At 46.2% G+C, this 21,872-nt stretch overlaps 1 protein-coding gene across 11 annotated transcripts in view; it reads right to left on the bottom strand.

Moving 5' to 3' along the window:
• Positions 1-21,872, bottom strand: part of Cabin1 (calcineurin binding protein 1) — a 144,936-nt gene that overhangs the window by 39,324 nt on the left and 83,740 nt on the right. For 10 of the 11 annotated variants that reach the window (XM_058571780.1, XM_058571775.1, XM_058571783.1 and 7 more), the window contains 3 exons: positions 17,601-17,783; positions 11,772-12,103; positions 4,509-4,622 (listed from right to left, as the gene is read on the bottom strand). In XM_058571780.1, the coding sequence (XP_058427763.1) occupies positions 4,509-4,622; positions 11,772-12,103; positions 17,601-17,783 (629 nt within the window). The remainder of the gene's footprint in view (positions 1-4,508; positions 4,623-11,771; positions 12,104-17,600; positions 17,784-21,872) is intronic. The other variant, XM_058571785.1, reaches the window with a different exon arrangement.

Genomic DNA, 21,872 nt, shown 5'->3' with positions numbered 1-21,872 from the left:
AGGACTGGTGTAATGGGGGCCTTTGCTGGGGATGTCAGCTTATTGTGGTGTAGGAGCCTCAGCCCAGGAGCTTTGACACGCTCCTGCCTTAGCTTGAATACCCACAAGCAGGATTTTCCACAGCAGAGATCAGGTGGCAGGAAAAGGCTAGGTGGGGAGCTGTTCTTTCTCTAAGGATGCTGGTTCAGTTAGTGTACAAAACAGTGGGAATGAATATGCACAAAGTTTATTCCTCCTTCACTTATCCACAGGTCCAACCCACACCACTGGGCTTAATGCACACCATGTCTGTGCCACTGCAGGGGACTAGACAACAATAGGGCAGGTCCCACGTGCAAGGGCTGGGGATGGAATGTTTCTTGTCTGGGATGTTAGAACCTAAGGTCCCATTCACCCATGTCCCTTAACATCCATTCTTTCCCAAGAAGGCTCAGTCACTTACCTAAGGGAGGGTCCAGCCTGAGGAGCTTCACAAGGATGCCTCTAATCCTGGCCCTTCTGGAAATCCATATGCAACAAAATGAAATTAAACCCCTATCTCTCACCATGCACAAAACTCAACTCAAAGTGGATCAAGGACCTAGGAATTAAACCAGAGACCTTGAGTCTAAAAATTAAAAAGTAGGCCCTAATCTTCATCATGTAGGATTAGGCCCCAACTTCCTTAATAAGACTCCTATAATGCAAGAATTAAGATCAACAATCAATAAATGGGATGGATTCAAACTAAAATGTTTCTTCTCAGAAAAAGAAACAATCTGTGAGTTGAATAGAAAGCCTACATCTTGGAGCAAATTTTTACCCCTCACATATCAGATAGAGCACTAATCTCTAGGGTATATAAAAAGACCTCAAAAAGGTAAACACCAAAAGTACAAATAATCCTGACCCTTCTCTCCTGCCCACTTCCTAGCTAAGCAGCACCCTGACCTCCCACATGGTCTATAGCATCCAACAGAGGCCCCGCAGAAAGGCCCTGAGGGGCTCTATCATAAGCCTTCTGTGTCCTGTGGCAGGAGCCAAAGATCTCCCTGTCATCTAGTGTATTCAGCACTAAATAGACCGGACAATGTGCTTGGAAGCCATCTATCAAGGGAAACAAGTTGAAATCTACCCAGAAATTCTCCATAAGCACCTTCTCTGGGTCAGGCTCGACCAGACCAGGAGACTCACACAACATGGCAGCAACACAAGAATACATGCCCTAGGATGCTGTGAGAGCAAATACAGGGCCTACCCATGTGCCCACCCAAGGAGAGGGCAGCAATTGCTAAGAACAAAATGGCCTGAACTTCTCACATGGAAACCCAAGATTTCAAGTCAGTGAAAAGAGCAAGCTGCCGAAGAACACACATTATGACATATTCACATATGCACACATACATGTTTTCAGAAACAGAACAGTTGTGCTCTCACTGAAGCACCTCTAAGAAGGGCACAGTGCTTGAGGTGGGCAAACAAAGGGGTGTAGCTCCTCTATGTATCTGTCTGTAGTGACAACATGGTCCTATATGACTCAACACAATTTTCAAAAATTGTCACTAAAAATATAATAGGAAGGTTTCCCACCTTCTGTTGGGATAGATGAGGGGGCTGCCTAAATAGTTGGGTGAATGGCACTGAGGCTGGGAAGCATGAATGGTCCAGGTCAGTGGGCCTGGAAGAATGGCAGGCCAGGGCATGTGGTAACCCTGCCCCTCAACCTCTACCTACCTCCTTTTAAGGAGGAAATCTCCTTAAAAGAGCTGGTCCCCACTACCTCACTTTTGCCTTCCCCAGAACAAAGCAGTAAACCCCATTGCACACTGGAGGGAAGGTGGGCCAGCTAGCTCACCCTGACCTACAGCTGGCCTTGAGCTTTTAGAAGTGGACTTGGGAAATCTTAGTGGGTCCAAAGACAATTACTGAGCCTTGAAGGATGTCCTCAGACACAGGAAATAAAGGACCACTGTGAGATGGGATTCCAGAGCTCTATCTGTCAAGAGACATGGTTTTGTCCCAGTAGTGTCTGAGGGCTGTCCTATATATTCCTCCATCAACATGTTAGTAAACAGTTTCCTCACACCTAGTAAAAGACATTGTTCAGAATTGTGTGCTGACTGCTCAAGGTCTGCCCAGCACTTCCTGCCATGCTGGGCACCAGGCTAAAAAAGCAGATGGGGCTGGGAGGGATGCTGAGGGTAGTAAAAACAGCAGGTTGCTGGAAGAACAAGCAGCTGACCCAGAAGAGGGAAAAACCACTCAAAACACCAGTCCAGCTTTCTACAGAGGCTTCTGGCTGACACAACCTCTAAATGTGTTTCTGTAGGACTCATTTTCTAGAAGTTCTCAGAAACTATGAGGGAACTTGCCAGGAGTAAGCCTAGTGGGAATGGGGCCTGGAGCACAGGGCCCCAGCTCAGATGTGCTCCATTTGACCCAGTACCTGAGGTACCAGTTTCCTTAACTTCAGCATTAGAAAGGCTGAGTGCCTCACCCATGAGGCAGGCATGAAGGCTGGGCCTCTCCTTCCAATATTTCTGCACTGTCTTTAAGGGCAAAGCACCAATAGTAGAGGAGGAAAGGAAACCATTTTCTCGAGTACCTACCATGTGCCAGATTCTGGATTAGGAATACCACCTCATCATTTAACTTGGTTCCTACAGTTACTCTTCAAGGAGAGGCAAGGTAATGGAAACCCACTTTAAAAGGTAAGTAAACCCAAGAGCTCATGGTAATTAAAAAATTTGCTTGGTCTATCAACTGCAGAAAAATGTTACCAAATGGGCACACTTCATTATATCAAATAAAAAAGAACCAATAATCCAACAGACAAATGAACATGAGTAGAACTAAACAGAAGTTAAAACTTAACATGATATCATCATCGTCAATCTCACTCATAATACATGAAACACGATAGATAGCATTTCCATCTACTTAGGAGCAAATATTTCCAAGTCGGTAATATAGAACTGATGAGGTCTGAAAACGTGAGTCTAAAAGGAAAGTGGGCCAGTTCTTTGGAGAGTGGTTATCTACTTTAAAGGTACCATACCCTTTGTCCTAGGAATTTGATTTCAGTATTTATCCTATAAATGGGCTCCCACAAATGTAAAATTAGGTGTATATTAAAACATTATAGAAACAAAAGACTGAAAATAATGTAAATGCCCATCAATAGGGAATAGGCAGATAAACTATAGGGCATTCATATTTTGGGAGTCCTGTGCAGTTATTAAAAAGACTGAGCAGGCTAGACATATAGCTCAGTGGAAAAGAATTTGCTTAGGCCCTGAGTTTGATCCTCAGCATCTCAATCAATGAATAGAATGAGCAAGTGCTAAACACTCTCCAAGACATGCTCTTCAATGAAAAAAACAGAGGGAGGGCACAAATATGTACTTTTACTTCTTTAAAATGCAAACTAGCTTACAAAAGGCAGATGTCCTCTGGAAGGACACACATGGGACAAAGAACAGTAAACTCCTGTGGGGTATGGCTATGGCCTGGGCATGTGGGTGAGAGCATACTTCTTTTTCATGGCAAACTCCTTTGTACCATGTTGCTTGATTACCAAAGACAGCTACTATTTGTATATAATACCAAAAGAAAGAGGTGCACAGATATAGGACTCCCAGGTCTGGAGTACCAACCAGACTCAGAAGGTCACAGTCTGAGACCTAGCCAGATGGGACCTGAGAACCAACTTCTGTCATATTCTTTGAGAACTGCCCTTCTTAGCTCCAATTCAGGCTGACTCCATTTTTCAGTTTCTCTATGAATATTGGAAAACCAGGGAAAAATACATAAGAAACAAAGGTGAGAGGGACTGTGTGACTTATCAAAGCCACTCAGCTGGGATCTGGCCATGCTAGGAAGGGTGGTGGAGGATGCATGTGGAGTTGGAGGTAGAGGAGTGAGGGGCCAGTTGTCTGTGAAAGGCAGAACAAATGATGAAGGGTTTGGCTTGGCAGGGTATCAAGGAAGACAGATGTGGGCTTTTGGGATGGGAGGCAGACAGGCCTGGGCAGCGGGCCATTCTTGCCTAAGGAGTGGGTTTCCATTCCACATGGAATGTCAAAGCTAAAAGGGTACTGAAAGCCCAGCATTGGGCAAACTTATTTTCTAAGCAGTAGAGTCACCTGTAGTCAGAATCTCTTGGTGCCCAAGACTACAAAGTGGGAGGTGGAACTGCTCCAGAGGGAGCAGGACTGTGACCTAAAGCTCTTCTCACCACTGCCCGCCTTATTCTCTGGGACTCCAGAGAACACACCAGGGTCACCCATTCCGCTCTCACTGCAGACAGCAAACCAGTGCACAGAGGGACAGTGATTTGCCAGAAGTCGCTCAGCAATCATCCCCTGCCTGAGTCTGGTGCACTCTCACCTGCGCCACCCTGCTTGTCCTCTGAAGGTACTGCAAATCTGTAGCCCTGGGAATGCCCGCCCAGAGGGTTGATTCATGCGCCTTCAATAAAAAGCAGTGGCAGCAAGAAGCCTCAGAAATCAACAAGGCAAAGTACTCACATTGAAGAAATTGGTCTTGTTCCTCTCACAGAAGAGCCCCTGTGCCGGCATGTGCTGCAGTTGTTGCCATGGGATACTGCTGCCTAGCAACACATCTCGGGCCCACTGGAGGTTCTGGGGAAACAAGAAGTAGGTTGGAAAGGAGTGTGTGGGCTGTTCAGGGCGCCCACGGGGAAGGCAGGCAGTCCGCTCCTTCCTGGCTGCACTAGCAAACTGAGATGAGCAGCAGTTCTGCAGACATCGATCCCACAGCTCCAGGCAGTTCTGGCCATGGGCTTTGACCACTGAGCTATGGAATGTATCTCCAGAACTGATTTCTTATCTAGTAGAGGTGGCTGAGAGGAGAAGTGTGGCCTCAGTTTGCTCAAAATGGGCACAGAGGGACTTCTCCCTTTAACCAACCCTGAAAACCTGCCACGTGGACCCAGTACCCATTTGCTATTGGGGGGACCTCCTACTACCCCCAAAAGCAGCTCTGACTTGTTTATCTGAAACCCCTACTCACAGCCAGAAATAAAGCTGCCTTAGACTCAAAGGGCTGGCAATAGTGCTCAGGCCCAAGATCCCTGGGCAATGGTGCCTCTGGTGAAGCTGGGGGCAGGGAGAGAGGGTGGGCATGGACCTGGCTTCCTCAAACTTTCTCTGGGGCCTTTTTACCAGCCTTGAGAGGAATCCTTTCTTACCAGCTTCCTAGCTAGCATCCTTCCCTCTATGTTCTGTACCACAGTGTGCTTAAATAGTGAGAACTAGAACCCTGGCCATACATCCCACCATAGGGCAGTGCTACCTATCCTACAGGGGAGGTACTGCAGGGAGCACAGCTGGGCCTGGACCCCCTATCCTTTCTATCATACCCACTCTCTCAGGCCAATCAGTCCTCTCCTCCCCGTTAGGCCCCTTGCTTATCTTTCCTAGCACTGGGCCTACACTTTTATCACCTCATATTCCATCTGTTCCCAACACCCTCTTCATTTCTTGGCCTATAAGCCTGTACTGGCCAGGCTGAACTTACTGTTATCTCCATCTTTAGGTTAAGAAAAGTGCAAATCCAGACTCTTGGCTTGCTGGTTGTGAGGCCCATGCTTGCTAGCCTCTCAGCTTCTGACACAGAGGGCCATGCCCAGCAGGCTGTTCCCTAACATCAGGTAGGACCTGCAGCTGTATGGAGGTGGGCCACACAAGAATGAAGGCCCCCCTTGGTATGCCTGAGGTAAGGTCCCAGGTATACATCTCCTGGATGATATATTCATGGCAGAAAAAAAAAATTGGCTCTTCCAAGGAAGTCTGAGGGAGAGAGCCACCTCCCTGTTCCCCTATTAGATGGTCCTCTAGTCCCACTTGCCTCTGCTCCCACTTGAGTCCCTATAGGTCATCCCTCAGCCTGGTGCCATCTTGCCTGACCCCCACCCAGCCTCCCACAATACTGTCCCCACAGCATCACTGCCACCTTGTGCAGTGGCACTGACAGGTTTGCTGTCAACCCCATGAGGAGAGGGCCATGGACTGACTTGTTCACTAGTGGCTCCTCAAAGGGTTAGCTATCAGTTTAGAGCCCACAGAGGGGATGCAATAGATATTTGTGGGGAGCATGAAACGAAGATGAGCAGGTTTCATGCTTTCAGAAAACGGAAAAGAAATCTGGATGCAGTGATATATGGCTGTAATCCCACAGACTTGGAAGGCTGAGGTAAGAAGATCATAAGTCAAGGTCAGCTTGGGCAGTGTAGTGAGATCTTGTCTCAAAAATAAAAAGGGATGGCGATGTAGTTCAGGGGTAAAGCATGCCTGGGTGCCATTCCCAGTAATAAATAAATAAATTAAAAACAAACAAACAAATAAAATGGGAAAGAAGAAGACATCAGGCCGAGGGAACAATCTGAGGCTCAAAGGCAGGAAAGCGCCAGCAGTAGATCAGGGAAGGAGAGGACTACATATTATGTGCCTAGAAAGAGGCTGGAACCCTTCCATAAACTAAGTTTCTGAAACAAGGAAGAAACGTGTCAAGTGAGACAACAGGGGGCCAGAGGGCATGAGTAGGGCAGCCTAGGCCCCACCCAAAGCCAGCATTGGGCTTCCCCTAGTGAGACAGTCCATGACTGCAGGGTTTACTTCAACTGTCTGCTTACTAACATGTACCACCCTACCATTAATTGTCTCAATACGTTACCCATTGGGCTAACTGCCAGAGTTCTTGGGAGCCCCTGAGGATTTCCTTTCATACAGGACATCAAGGCTTAGAGCAGGGTAGCCTATGTCCTTAACTATACCAAGAGTTCTACATGAAGTAGTGATTTAGCAATGTTTGCTAATGGCAGGAAACAGGAGAACTGGGCTACTGTCCTTGAGGTGTGAGAAATAGAAAGTTTGGTGGTCTATTTTCAGAATATAGTATTTTAGCCTTAATTGGGATGTAAGAGCCAATCATAGCCATTTTGAGATCCAACTATAGCCACTGTAACTTATAGCCCTTCCCTTAGCCCACCCCAATTTTAAAATTAGCCAATTGTATAGATTGTAACCCCAAGCTCCTCCTTTCAGAGCAAGGGACAGTGCTGCCTTGGGGATAAAAACAGGTGGACTGCCCACCCAAGTGGGCAGAAGTAAAATTCGCCTTGTTAAGCTACTTCTGAGCAGATGTTTGATTCCCTGCAATACCCTGGTATCTCTAACAGGGGGTCACCTATAGTCCTACCATGTAGGTGGTTCTGATAATGTGCTCTGCCTGTGTTTCTGCTCCCAGGAGCTCTCCCTCTGCTACAACCAATCACAGTGGTTCACTCACTGCTTAATGACCTCTTCTCTCACAAATCTATGAAAGACAGAGTGGGGCTCATAAGGGCCGGGTTCCATGACCCCTACATGGTGATACCAAGTGTGGGAACTACCTGGCATGCTTCTGGGAGGAGGACCAGCTTCTCTGTGAGACAGATGGGACTCTGCAGAGTGGCCTTTTGCCTAGCATGTGTGATGGCAGGCTCAGCTCTTTACTTGGTTATATCTCAGGAGTTGGTCTGAAGAAAGGGATGGGGTTCAGGGGTTCAGGGGTTCCAAGACAATTAGAGGAATCAGGAATGGGTAGAAGTCCTGGCTTTAGCCTGTGGAGCCACTGCTGCCCTGGTTTCCCCAGGGTAAGGGGAATTGGTTGGAGCTTACAGAGTGCAGAGCTGCATGAGCCAGGAGACTCTGGGGAACTCTGATGGAGCTGGGGACATTCACAAAGCTGAGGATACATCCTCACATGAATTCACCCAGCAAAATGCAGGACACCTCCATGCCCATCAGTAACTACATGAGGGTAAGAACAGAAGGATACATATATCCCAATCCCAGACCTGGTGGATTGATCCTTTTAATCATTGGAAAAAAAAGGTGATTAGACTTTACATGTTTGGAAAAAGCTAAATGTAAGAAATTGGAATACACTGATTGGCAAGGCTCTCTAAATTGACCTTTCACTGTCTTCACAGCAGCTCAAATATCTTTCACTATATATATATATATATATATATATATATATATATATAAGCTACATGACACCTCTGTTGCAATGGCTTGAAGTTCACTTGGAATGACGTCTCCACAATTCATCCTGCCTAACTAGGCCCCAGCAGGCCTCTGACCACACCCTCTTCCCCCTCCTTCTTGCCTATTACTTCCCACCAGACCCATTTCTATATCAAGGCAGGAATGCTGGCTGTGCCATCTACCTGGCAGCCTCTGCCCTGATGACCCATGGCTGTCAGGTCTCCATCAGGTAATTCAGGTCTTTGCTTAGATAGGTCTTCTTTGACCTCCCTGACTCAATAGCCAAACTTCCTCCTCCATCTCCTTATCCACTTTATTTTTCTTCCTAGACTCATCACTAGCTGCCAGTAGGCATGTTTTTCCTCTCTGCTGTCCTCCAGGTGCATACTGGCCTTTGGCAACTCTGCCCCAGGCAGGGAGTTCTCAGAAGGCCTGGCAGAAGAGCAAGCAGCCATGGAGATGCTGAGACCCCACCCTAATTAGAAGGGAAGAAAAGCTGTTGGCTGCTTTACCATGGAACCCTACCCTTCACTTTGTTATCACAATAATTCCATATGCATATCACCAGCATTCTCCTGGAACAGAATTTCACTGAGCCTCCAAAAGTTCCCACTATGAAGCCAGGATCTGAACCCAAAAAAAGTGCAGCCTCAGAACCCACATTCTTTCTCTCAAAATCCTTATGAAACAAACCATGCCCTTTCTGAGGCACTGTGAAAGATCTAAGGGGACAGGAGTCAACCATCAGGCCTGAGCAGGCTCTATCTGCTGGGTTCCTCTGAAGACTCAGACTTCTGGCACTCCAGTTGGCCACTGAGCCACAAGATAGCAACCAGAAAATGTCACTGTCAAGCCCACAGGCAAAATTTTATGAAGAAGTGTGTTGTCTTCAAATATACACAGTGTGAAGTGTTTGTTACCAAATAGCTATGTTTGAAAAGTGGTCATTGCTGCCAGTTAATGGTTTGGAATTAGTCAGCAACAGAAAGAGCTGTGTCACCAGATTTGTGGACAAGCTGCTACCAGCAGAGCTGACACTCAGGCCCTGTCCCCAGGACACAGGCATATCCTGAGTAACAGGATGGTTTTAACTTAGGTATTCAGTGGATCTAGATGCTAATAACCTGCCATTCAAGTTGGTGGTGTCAACTGGTGGCAAAGGTCCCTGGATAAAGCTGACAAAGAAGCCAATGGGAGCTGGCCCAGGCAAGCAATCAGGTTCCAGGGCGTGCACTTGATGGCCTGGAGACTACCAGAAACACATCTGGCTATGCCTGGGGTTCTGAGTTGGCAGTGTAGCTATAGAAAGGGAGAATCTGCCACAAAAGGGGTCTATCTCAGAACCAAGGCCAGCATTTCACTTCTAAAAACCAAGGAAACCAACTTAGGAACATAACTAACAGAAGAGTTGGAAGAAACAACTGTGACAACTGTGGGAGTTGCCCAGGGCCACAGGCATCAGTGGGGCAGATAGTTCTAGGCAGCCTCTATCCCTACTAATGGGAATGGCTGGATCTACTGGGTCCATGGACCCATAGATGGTTCACGGACCATCACAGAGTGACCAAAATGACCTGGGGACATATATGAAAAGAGCAAAATGGGAAGACACACTTAAGGTAGACACACTTAACAGAGTGGGGGTAATGGAGCAACTGGGCCCTGAGTGAGGCCATCTAGGCCAATATCTGGCTTTGAAACCCAGCCCCATATAACACTGAGCCTGGGTTCCCAGATGTAATGTAAAGGGGATATGATCCCTGCCATATAGGCCCTAAAACAAATAGTGCCTCAAAAGCACACAATCAAAAGTGCATGTGCACAAGAGCCATGAAATAGCTTTTGTTTTAGAGTGGTAGAAGTGTGGTTATCCCCCTTCTATTTTACTTTAATTTGACATAAATACCATTTTCTACTTTGAAAAAACTCATCAAATGAGGAGGACAGGATATAATCACCACAGCCTCTGCCTGGTACTGTGCTGAGCACTTAATGTATATCAGCTCCCTCAGGCTCCAAATAAAGTCCTTTAGCAGGAAGCAGAGGCTGGGTGGCTGGACATCATGGGGCCTGCATCGCAGCTCACCTCTCCTCCCAACAAATCCTGCACTCTCCCCCTCACTTCCACAGGTACTCATCCTTACAAACCATCTTGTTCTCCAAATTCCATTTTATCATCTCCTTTGGGGAAGGTGCCCTGCAACAGCACAGGGAAGAGCTTCAGCACCAGGAAGTGGTTGCGTCTTGTTCAGAGCTGACACCAGCTACATTGGGAAAGTAGGGGAACACCCAATGATGATTGCTAATGTTCCTCTCACTGAGACACAAGAGGGCTCTTGCAGTGGGCTCTGCTATTCCCAAAAGGAACAAGGTAGAAAGTTCCTAAGGCAATGATCACATTGGGGTGGGGATGATGTCTCAGTCCTTGTCCCTCTGGTCTGCAAACTGCTTCATCAGTGAAGATACAAGATGGTTGGAGTTTATTAAAACTCAGGCCATTCTTGATACAGAAGGCCTGGTGTGGAGAGGTAAGGTCCACTGTCATGTGAGGCAGTGGTCCACTGTCAGGCAGTGAGTGGGCCAGGCTCCTATGTGGCAAGAGCAGCAGCAACAGGCAGCGGGTAATGGAGAAAGCCATAACATGCTATTGTTTGCCAGCACACACTTCACAGAGGCCAAGGCCCTGAGGACAACAAGATCTTTTCCTTCCTCAGGCCTGCTGAGGCCAACTTTAAGGGAAACTGGTCAAGCCCTATGAGCGATCAGTTACTGAGGGGATAAGGCATGTACCCTTTTGGATCTTTGAGCCTAGTCTCCCAAACAGAATTCTGTAAAGTAACCAGTGCTAAGCCAGGGTCTATCTCTCTGGCCAAATGCCTTTCCTGGTTCTTTAAACATCCTACAGAGAAGGTGGAAGGCTTGGGGGGTGGGGGCAACAGTAGGAGACCTCTAGGAGAAAAGCCTGAGTTCAGAGAGCCAAATCTCCCAAGGAGACCCCCACAGGCTTCTCTGCTTGCCTGCCCATTCTAGCTGTCAACCACATATCTACTTTTGGGGGCTGCTGATCCTAGATAGACATTCTCTTTTTCAATTAGCCTGCTGCCACTGGCTACTTACATCACAGGTCTCAGCACAGATGCCTTCACAGATCTACTATACTACCCCCATGCCTGTGTCCTGTTATTTTCTCTGTAATATTGGTCAAAATGCTTTGCTTGCACATTTGAATGTTCTAAATCACTTAGAACGTAGCTACATGGGGCAGGTGCCATGACCAGGTGCACTGTCTCTCCATTACCTCCTGGGTAAGTATGGAGTGAGTGAAGGAAAAAAAGAAGTCACCTCAGTCTCTCCACAAATGCTAAATGCCAATAGAAGAGGTCTGGCTGGGAAGCCCTTGGGGGCACTTAAGCTTGAGGCACAGCTGTTGCTTTCTAAAAGGAGCCAGAGAAGGCTGTCAACACCTAGCTCCCATGAAATAGCCTGAAGACTGTTGTGGCAGCTGTGCCTGGGAGGTGAACCCCAGGGAAGGGTGACGGCAAGGAAGCCACTGCAAAAGATAGTTGGAGGGCTGGGGCCTGGGACAAGTTGGTCCTGTCTCTGCAGGGCCATTCCCTCCTCTCCCATCCCTCCCATGAGAGCCACCAGAGCCCTATCACAAAACTCCAATCTGTTAAGGTTCTACCTATCAGCCTTCAAGGATCTGTCTGCCCTGGAAAAAGATCCAAGTCCACTCACCCGGTGGGTCTTGCTGTAGGTATAGAGGAAGGCCAGTCGATAGAGACTCTTGTAGTGCTGTGGGAAGCGGCTCAGGCACAGGCGAAAAGAGGCGATGCACTGCTCTGTGAGGAACTGGCGCTGTTCTTCGGCATCAGCTGGGAGCCCCTGGGGGAAGGCCATTGGCTCCCCTGGGGGTTCACCCCTCTTCTTCCCATCCCACAAAGCAGGTGTGGACATTGGGGCCTTGACAGGAATACAACCAGAGGCCAGGGGGTCTATAGCAGGTTTCTGGACTCCATGTTCTGCAGCCCGGAAGCCTTCTGTGCTCTCTGAGGACTCCTCAGTCTTTCCTACAGTTGAGAAGCAAAAGAGTCACCCTGGTTTTAGGACCTGCTCATGCAGCAATCTATTAACAGTGGTGGAGGCAACTCAGTGAGGTGACTGGAAGAGCTGGTTCAGTGCCCATGTTGGACCCAGCAGTGGGAGGTGAAGGGCTGAGTGCTGGCTTTGCCACCACTGGTTTAGGCCTCTGTGGCCACATGGTCTCTTGTCCTGTGAAACAGGAGATCCCAGCTGGCATGCAGCAGAAGGGCCCAGAGGCTATAGAGAGCAGGAGTTATAAACTGGAGTCTGATTCCTCCCCACTGAATATTTGGCAGAATAGGCTGTCCCACCTTCAGGGATGGTGTAGGTGCAATAGGAATGTGGCCCAAAGAGGGCAGATGCTATCACCACCACCATCAAATAAAAGAGCCAGGAAAAGTCTCACCAAGTGTCATATCTGTTCCTCTGCTCAGAATCTCAGCCCACAAATCTATTCAATATCACTCTCCAGACTCCAATGTGAATTGAGTGCTTATACACAGGCCCCAACTTGATGCAAGCCTGGAATGTGACCATCTAGTCCTCCTTCATTAGGGACCTCAGAGTCAGGCAGCCGAAGAAACCCAAGTTGGGTACCAGGATGATAAGAGAGGCTGGGTGGCCTCAAGCTAATAGTCCCTGAGGTGCAGGTTCCTTAGCTACAGATTGAGGAGGCTATCTGGCTCAGGAGAAAATGATGGAAGGAAGTGGGGTGGGGACAAAGGGCAAAGGCCAAAGGGCCTTTGGCTGGTAGTTCCTTTAGCACTGGGAATTTGGCACATCTTGTACAACTTGCCTGGAAGGGGCCAGAGAGTCAGCTGTTGTGGCAGCTGTGCCTGGCTACCACTGGTCACCAGTCTGAAGGCAGTCTGCCTTCTGATTGACGCCTCTGACAGTGCTCTATATATTGTAGGTGCGGCACTTGGAGTCTCTTGTATGGGCAAAGACTAAGGTCCTAAGTTCCTTTCATACCAAGTATAAACACAATCAGGTGAACATCAGGTATGTGGCAAGCTTGACGATCACTGCACTTCTTATTGAGACTGTGCTCCCCTCAGCTACCAGCCATTTCAGCTTCCCTGAGACCAGCTACTCAGAATACCTCCTTCAGTATCCCTGCATTTGCCCTGTCATTCTTTTTCCTGGAACACTGCCTTCTTCTCTACCCTTCCTCACCCATTTACTTGTATCTCTCAGTACCCTACTTGGTGTGGCCTCTCTTAGGCTTCCCCACCTCAGGATAGAGTTTGCAGAGTGATGGCATAAAAACATCTTCCCTCCCCAGTGGCCCAGAGCCTAACTGAGACCTACTCTCTTTCACCATATGAAGCAGACTGAATGACTGAATACCAGGAAGTCCTATTTGGTCTAGATGCTATAATCTCTCATGTGGGCTCAGGACGCTACTTAGGTCCCACAGCTTAAGGCTGGCATCATCTTGCAGGGGATACTGGCATTTTACATAAAAGTGTGCCAGGTTTCCAGTATGTTTGAAATGTGGCTCAACATACACTGTAAGAGTAATGGCTCTGGGCCTAGCCCTGAGGCCCCAAGGAAATAGAAAAATTGGATGATGATGCAGAGCACCCAGGGGCTCAAAAAAAGGCACTAAGTTCTCAAACACAAAGACACAAGAATACAGTTTTTATTAAAAAAGAAAAAGAAAAAAAAAAGTAGGCAGAGGGCAAGAATTAAACCAAACAGAATGCAGAACACATATCTGAAGATACACGAGAAACAAAGAAAAGAGCAATCTCAAAGGGAGATAAAATTTGAGGAGAAATGAGGCAGTTGCCTCATCCACAGCCTCTATTTCCCACTGCTGAATAAGCCTCACAGGTCAACAGAATTCTCCATTTATTTGATGAAAGGAAGAGGGTCAGAAAAGTTAACAAGGCCACAAAATGCTTCCTAATCAGGAGGTTTAGTGCTAACCCTAGCTGCAAGAAGCTGGGAAGACTTCTTCCTCTCAATAGAAAGCAAGAGAAATGCATCCTTTGGCCACCTAGTCTTGGGTGGGATCTGTTGCTGACAAGAACAGTCAACAACATTATATAGGTGCCAAGGCCACCAGAACACAGGACCCCCACCAGAGTGGAGTAGTGGCTGTATACGGTGGGCTACCTGGGAAGGCTGGAAAGGATCTCTAGTAAAGCTTGTGGGCTGATGTGCATAAACAGCCCCCTGAATTCAGGGTCCTCATTATGGAAAAGCTTGACCTGAGGTGGCTACATGTCTTGTAGAGATACCAACAGCAGAGAAGCCTAAGCCAAAATCTGTCCTAACAGAAAGACCTCAAATTTCTTTCTCCTGACTGCTAAGATCTTCTTATCCAAATTCCACTAGTCTGAGATAAAAGCCCAGTAAGGGTGTTCCCCCACAAAAGGTGAGCAGCCTTCTCCCACATTCAGCACTCCTCACCCTGCCCTGCCCGTGATTTAGGCCTCCATTTGATCAGGAAGGGGGAATATGTGGCTATAGTATGGCAGGTTGTGATGTATACTGCATGGACCACACATGTTTAAATGTGAAATTGTGGGCAATGTTTTCCTCTATTAAAATATAAATCTTTACTGTTGCCATGTTCACATTCTGGACTGGTAAAGAAAGGGTAGAAGCAAGTTATGACCTTGAAATGGTAGGCTTGAAATGAAGTATCTTGCTTCCACAGACATGTTCTTCTCCTCTAAGCCTAGCTTTTCCTGGGAACTGCAGTGGTAAAATTGATCAACTTCTTCTTTTAGAATAGTTGATGTACCAAGGAATGCATTGAGTCTGTACCCAGCAGACAGCCAGACAGTACCTAGTGCTGAATGCACTATATTTTTTATTAAAAAAAATAAAAACTCTGATCCTTGCAAAGATGAGCTTCAGCTAGCTGCAGCAGTCATCTTTGCAAAGCCTCCTTCCTCAAGCATTCTGGTACAGACCAGTGTGGAGGATAGCTCATATCCACAGGACACAGTAGGAAGAAGTGCAGCTCAGAGCCAGGCAAGGTATGTTTGGCAGCTCTTTCCTGCTTCCCTCAGCACTGAGTGCCTGGTACAGACCTGTACCTGTTACATCCTGTTACTCAATAATGGACACAAAATATGTAAGTAAGGGCCTGTGCCCTACTACATGGGCCATGAAGGAAGCAGCAGGTTGCCCATGAGGGCATGCCTGGAAGGTGAGGGGTATGTAGGACACTTAGGGCACATGCAGCACTGACCCAAGCTCTGGCTTTTTCAGCGAGGCCAAAAGCTGCTCAAAGGCTGAGGATGCAGCTCAGTGATAGAGAACTTGCCTAGCATGTTTGAGGTTCTTGGTTTGCCTTAACTCTAGAAACAGAGGGACTCAAGCCTAGAGATCATGGTGGCCAGGACTATAGCCCACTAGGAATGCAGGGGAGAGTGTGCCAGAGGCTACCACTGGTCAAGGCCAAGCCTAGAGGAGTACTCAGCACTAGGTACTGTCTGGCTGTCTGCTGGGTACAGACTCAATGCATTCCTTGGTACATCAACTATTCTAAAAGAAGAAGTTGATCAATTTTACCACTGCAGTTCCCAGGAAAAGCTAGGCTTAGAGGAGAAGAACATGTCTGTGGAAGCAAGATACTTCATTTCAAGCCTACCATTTCAAAGTCATAACTCGCTTCTACCCTTTCTTTACCAGCCCCAAACACTGTGGCTTGAACCACTGGAATGGAAGAAGCAGGATGCTCCTTATAAATCTAGAAAGGTCTGGACAAGCTAGAGTGAATCAAAGCCAAAATTCTTGCCTCAATCCCCACTTCACCCCACCAGGACCCTCATCCCACACATGGTAGAGAGAGAGGCTCACAATGACAACAACATCCATATCAGTTAACTGCTGCATAAAAAGTTTTACTTTTGCTTGTCCAAAAGTAAAAATAATCTGATTTTTAGGATCAGTAATGCTGTATAATAGTGTAGAGATGATAAATTACTTGTTCCTTCCCATTCTAAATTTCCTACAATGTTTTCTGTCAGTTTACAGAGTGTTGATATTGCCTGGGGATAGCAAATAACTATTTAGTGAGAAGGCAGGGCAGTGGCTTCAATTCTGATGGGGAAGGTGCAGGTAAATCCATCTGGCAAGTCAGTCCCCTGATTCCATATCTCTTACCTGATGCTAATCGGGTCACTTTTTCCACCTATAGCGGGTGTGGCCTCACCCCTTCAAAGGCTAGCATGGAGTAGAGAGCTGGATAAGGCCTTACCTCCTGCTCTGTTTCCATTGCCGCCCCTGCAGGTGAGCTCCCAAATCTTAATCTTCCCATCTAGGATCAACACAGTGACTAGGCTATCATCCCCTTGCTCCCTTCCAGTTCACCTGGAGAAGCACAGGATAGTGGCTAAGCCTGACCTCAGGCAAATGAAAAAATTTTAGATTCTTTTTTTTTTTTTTTTTAATTTTTATTAGTTATTGATGGACCTTTTTTTGTTTATATGTGGTGCTGAGAATTGAACCCAATGCCTCACACATGCTAGGTAAGCACACTACCAGAGCCACAACCCTAGTCCCCCAAATTTTAGGTTCTTCACCTGTAAAATGGAAACAGTCATACTGCTTTCTTCCTAGGGTGATTAAGAGGACCAAATGAGTTAAAGCAGTGTCTGGCCCAGGACAACCAAGAATAGAGTTGTTGTTGCTATTGTTTGGTAAGCACCTGTATGCCTGGCTCTCGCCAAACTGGGATAGTTTTCAAAAATCCATGGCTGATCAGCTAAAACCTTAGAGTAGCACAAGAAATTCCCTGACCTGCCTGTGGTCTCCCAGCAAGCCCAGAGGTGGGGTTCTGCCCACTGATTTCTACAAAAGGGGTCTGGGGATCCTAAGAGTGCTCGGTATATCCTGGACTTAAATCAGGGCTGTCTGCTGGGTACAGACTCAATGCATTCCTTGGTACATCAACTATTCTAAAAGAAGAAGTTGATCAATTTTACCACTGCAGTTCCCAGGAAAAGCTAGGCTTAGAGGAGAAGAACATGTCTGTGGAAGAACATGTCTGTCTAGAAAAGGAGATTTTTTTTCCTAGAGCCTTGATGTGATTTAGACTAAAAAGAAAACACATTTTTGACATTTAGAATCTAAGGACTTTTTTAAAAATAACCATTTACCAAGGAGGAAAAAAATAGGGCATACTGACATTGTGGACATGGCTTTCCCAGGCTAGGCTGTGGGGGTCATAGTAACAACAACAAATGTCACTGAGCACACATGGTGCACCAGGCTCTGTGCCAGCACCTTCAGGAGCTGCCTTGTTTAATGAGAACCCTGGAAGTGGGCACTGAGATCACTACCATCTTACAGGGAGAACAATGGAGGCCCAGAAAAGTGAGTAATTTGACCAATCAAGGTCCTAGGGCAGTAGCTAGAGGCATAAAGACAGAAGCCAGGCCGGACCCATGGTCTTCAGCACTGCTGAGACTGCCACAGGACACCAAAACAGTTCTAATTTACTGACTTAGGTCTTCATACCTCTTTCATCTGTGGCCCCCTGAAGGTCTTTACCAGTTGGTCCTGTTTGGGCACTGAGCATGGGCAACCTCTTCTCTGCATAGGGTTTCCGGGAGCCTTCCAGTGAGCTGGTGGGCTCGTTAAAGAAGTCCTGCGTTGAGCTGGAGTCTGAGAGCGCCACGGCTGTGCTGTCCTGGCTTCGGTCTGGTGGGGAGAAGGAGGGAGAGAGGGCGGGAGCATGAGTCCACACCACTTCTAACATGGAGAGGCCTCCCCATGGTGAAATCTCCCTGCCGCTCTGGAAACTACCCTGCAAAGGAGATGGCCTGAGCACAGCCACTCTGACCCTGCTGAATCCAAAACATCCCAGAGGCCCCTGAGCCACTCGCCAAAGGCACCAATCTCCATAGTCAACCTTCCTGAAGTTTCCCCAAACAGTGGTAGTTTAGTAAATGTTGTCAACAAGTGGCTCTGAGAAGTAAAAGACTCTGATTTGTAGCATTTACTCATTTGTTTGGTATAAATATTCCCACCATGACCAACTGTAAGCTATCAGTGTGCTATTGGTGAACACGGAGGTGGGAAGAGATGCATAGTAGGCATCATTATATAGTATTTCTATCATATACAGATAATAGAAATAACATGTGGGAAAGAATTAGGCAAATGTTTTTAACCTACTGTTAAAGGCCAGGTAGGGTCTAGAACCAGAGTCTAGATCTCTCAGAGTCACAGACACAAAGGGAGCTTGTACTCATTTCCTGGCTATTCTCCTAGGGTTTCTCTAGGGACTGGTGTGGGAGGAAGACTAGCAGAATGTATATGGGTACGAGTACCCCCTTCTGGGAGTGCAGACTTGGAGGGAGGAGCAGGAGCTGCTGTGGGAAAGATCTGAGTCTGATTTGGACTCTTTTTCTCTAAAGGTCAAAAGCCTCTGGCTGGGGCTGGGGATGTGGCTCAAGTGGTAGCGCGCTCGCCTGGCATGCATGCGACCCGGGTTCGATCCTCAGCACCACATACAAACAAAGATGTTGCGCCCGCCGAAAACTAAAAAATAAATATTAAAAAAAAAAAAAAAGCCTCTGGCCTTGGAGGAATGGCAGCAAACTTTGTTACTTCATGGTATAGGGGAAAGGCAAAGAACACCCTCTGCCCTGAAGAAGGGCAGGAAACCTACTAATAGGGGAGGGGCAAATCACTGAGAAAGCCCCACACTCAAGATGGAGGGACAGAGAGGCTGCTTAAGTCTTGAGGCTGGACCAAGACAACAGAGAGCTATCCTTGCCCCTATCCCACAGTAGCAAGCACTGAGTAGCAAGAGAGCAGCCTACTGCAGAGAGCGGGCAAGAGCAGGCAAGAGCAGGCAGGGAGATTCTCCATGAGGTGCACATGAAGTCCTAATGTGGAAGGTGGAACTGGAACATCTAAAAAAAATTTGGGCAAACTAGACCCCACTTTAAGTACAAGGTAACACAAGGGGAATACAAAGCCAGTGGTGCAATTAAGATAACCAAAGCAAAACAACTTCCAAGCCAGCTCAACTTCTTATTAACCTAACTCAACTTCCCCTGATAGCCTAGAAACAGAAGAAGGACCATTTTGAGCATAAATGTTATTTATTTCAGTTTATTTATTCCTTCACCATATCTGGTATTAAATATAAAAATTAAAAGATACCTATACCAAGAAAAAATAAAGAAAAAGAATGAAAAAAAAAGTGTTGCTAGGAGATAAAACAATCAATAGAACCAAACTCAGAGATGATCCAGATGTTAGAATTACCTGATGGGGAATTTAAAATAACTCAGAGTAATATGATTCATAAATATGATTAGTACGTTAAAGGCTATAGTGGAAACCTAAACATCACCCCATGAATTGAGGGAGAATTTTAGGAGTCAGATGGAAATTATAAGCAAGAGTCAAATAAGGACGCTAGGGAAAATAACAACAACAAGAAAAAATGTTAACAGAGAAGACTGCCTTTACCAGACTTCTTAGCAGACTTGACACAACTGTGGAAGGAAAAAGCAAAACTTGAAACTAAGTCAACAGAAATAATCCACACCAAGAGAAAAAGTGGCAGAATGGGTGTTTCAGAAGAGCATATCCAAGAGTATCCAAATGATCTAACCCATTAATTGGGCTCACCATAAGAGATGAGAGAAAAACAGGACTAAAGAAACATTTGAAGACATGACTATAGTGCTTGGCTAGCATGTGCAAGGCCCTGGGTTTAATCCCCAGCCCCACCCCCACCCCTCAACACACCATCAAAAATAATGAAAGACGGGGCTTCGACTGTAGCTCAGCAGCAGAGCGCTTGCCTAGCATGTGTAAGGAACTGGGTTCGATCCTGAGCACCACATAAAAATAAACAAAATAAAGGCATTCTGTCTATCTACAACTACAATTAAAAAACATAATGAAAGACATCAAATTACCAAGAACACCAAACACCAAATTACCAAAGAACACCAAACAGGGAAAAGACCTCCTGCACACATATTAAGAAAAAAAAAAAATCATATCTGTGCTTACTCAAACTGCTGAAAGCCAAAGATAGAAACTCTCAATGACTTCCAGGACCTCATGCATGCCAGTCAAATGCTCTATTACCAAGCCACACCTCTAGCCCTAGACATTACCTTCAAAGTGCAAATAAATAAATAAAAACTCAAAATTCTACATGAAGATGTAAAACTACCACACACCCCAAATGCAGGAGAAACAAAGGCTTTTCTTTAGATGAACAAAAACAGAGGATTTCTTAATGGTAGATCTGAGTTACAAAAAATGTTCAAGGCAGTTCCTGAGATAGAAAAAAATATGAAACCAGACAGAAACTTGGATCTACACAGAGAAACAAAGTTAACCATAAATGGTTAAAGTGACAGTAAATATATAAAAGACCTTTCCTCTTATTTCTAATTTTACTAAAATACCACACCACTTTCTAAACCAAAACAGTAGCAATGTGTAGGCCAGTAGCGTAAGTAAAAGCAAAATGAATGAAAACAGTCTAAAAGATGGGAGGCTCTTACATTGCTCATGAAGTAGTACAGTATCTTTTGAAGGTAGACTATTGTTAGAGATGTATTTTGTTAACCGTAAGGCAAAAGCTATATTTAAAAAAAAAAACCCAGATATTAACAAATGAATAATAGAGATAAAATAGAACCATTAAAAAATTAAAGTGCTTTGCCTTGAACTTTTATCTGAAGGTGATGCTCAATGAACTAGGAATCAAAAATTCCTCTTGTGTTACTCACAAGTTGTGAGACCTTGGCCCTGCCTCATCTATAAACTGTAGTCACATATTTCTAAGAGGTCCATGCCATAGGCTTCTGAGGACAAAGGAAGAAAGGTAGAGTCCCAAGACCCTCCAGCTCTATGCTTAGTTACTTTAAAAACTTGATATTGATGTTTTAGCACATACATCTGCTCTGCCCTCTTGGCCCATGTCTCATCGTATATCCAAGAGCTGGGGACAGACATTGTAGGCAGCACAATATAGTTGCAGTCTTTCATAGCTGCCTTTGTAATATTCACTGCTTAGTAACTGATGTGTCATAAGTATCAGTTGGGCTGCTAGAAAAACATGAATAGGGTATGTGAGACCCAAGCTGGGGAGCAGGGATCCAACTAGATAGACCCTCTCTGACTTACACTCAACAAGGTGTTCTATGCTTACTTGTGAAGCCACCTGTGACCCTAAGACTCCATAAACACTGAATGGGAGTTAGGAGCAGGTTTGTCCTGAAAAATTTCAAACCTTTTAAGGGGATCCCTTCCCTTCTCCCTCAGGAGAGGTGGGGAAGCTGTTTTCTGTCCCTGTAAAAAGGAAGACCTGACAATAGAGACCCTTTATTCCAGAAGCCATATATGATAATTGCAGGAGCTCCAAACTTGGGGTCTCAGTCCCACACTCAGACATAGGCTGGCTAAACCTGGCTGAATGATTTTGCTGCTTTAAAGTCCCCACTTCATGATTTTTTTTTTTTTTTTTTTGGTACTGGGGATTAAACTCAGGGGCACTCAACTACTGAGCCACATCCCAAGCCCTTTTTTGTATTTTATTTAGAGACAAGGTTTTACTGAGTTGCTGAGTGCCTCACAGTTGCTGAGGCTGGCTTGAACTTGCAATCAGCCTCAGCTACTTCAGCCTCCCAAGCCACTGGGATTATAGGCATGTGCCACCTCGCCCGGCCTACGTCATGCTTTTTAACATGATTTTCATGGTCTCCCAACCTCTGCCAGACACATATGGGATTACAACAGGGGTATGGCCTG

Source organism: Marmota monax, unplaced genomic scaffold (genome assembly GCF_021218885.2).
Source record: "Marmota monax isolate L192 unplaced genomic scaffold, Marmota_monax_Labrador192_F-V1.1 WCK01_AAM20220418_F8-fsc00157, whole genome shotgun sequence".
Taxonomy (NCBI): Eukaryota; Metazoa; Chordata; class Mammalia; order Rodentia; family Sciuridae; genus Marmota; species Marmota monax.
Note: the sequence above shows the minus strand (reverse complement) of the source record. Positions and strands in the feature narration are given on the sequence as shown.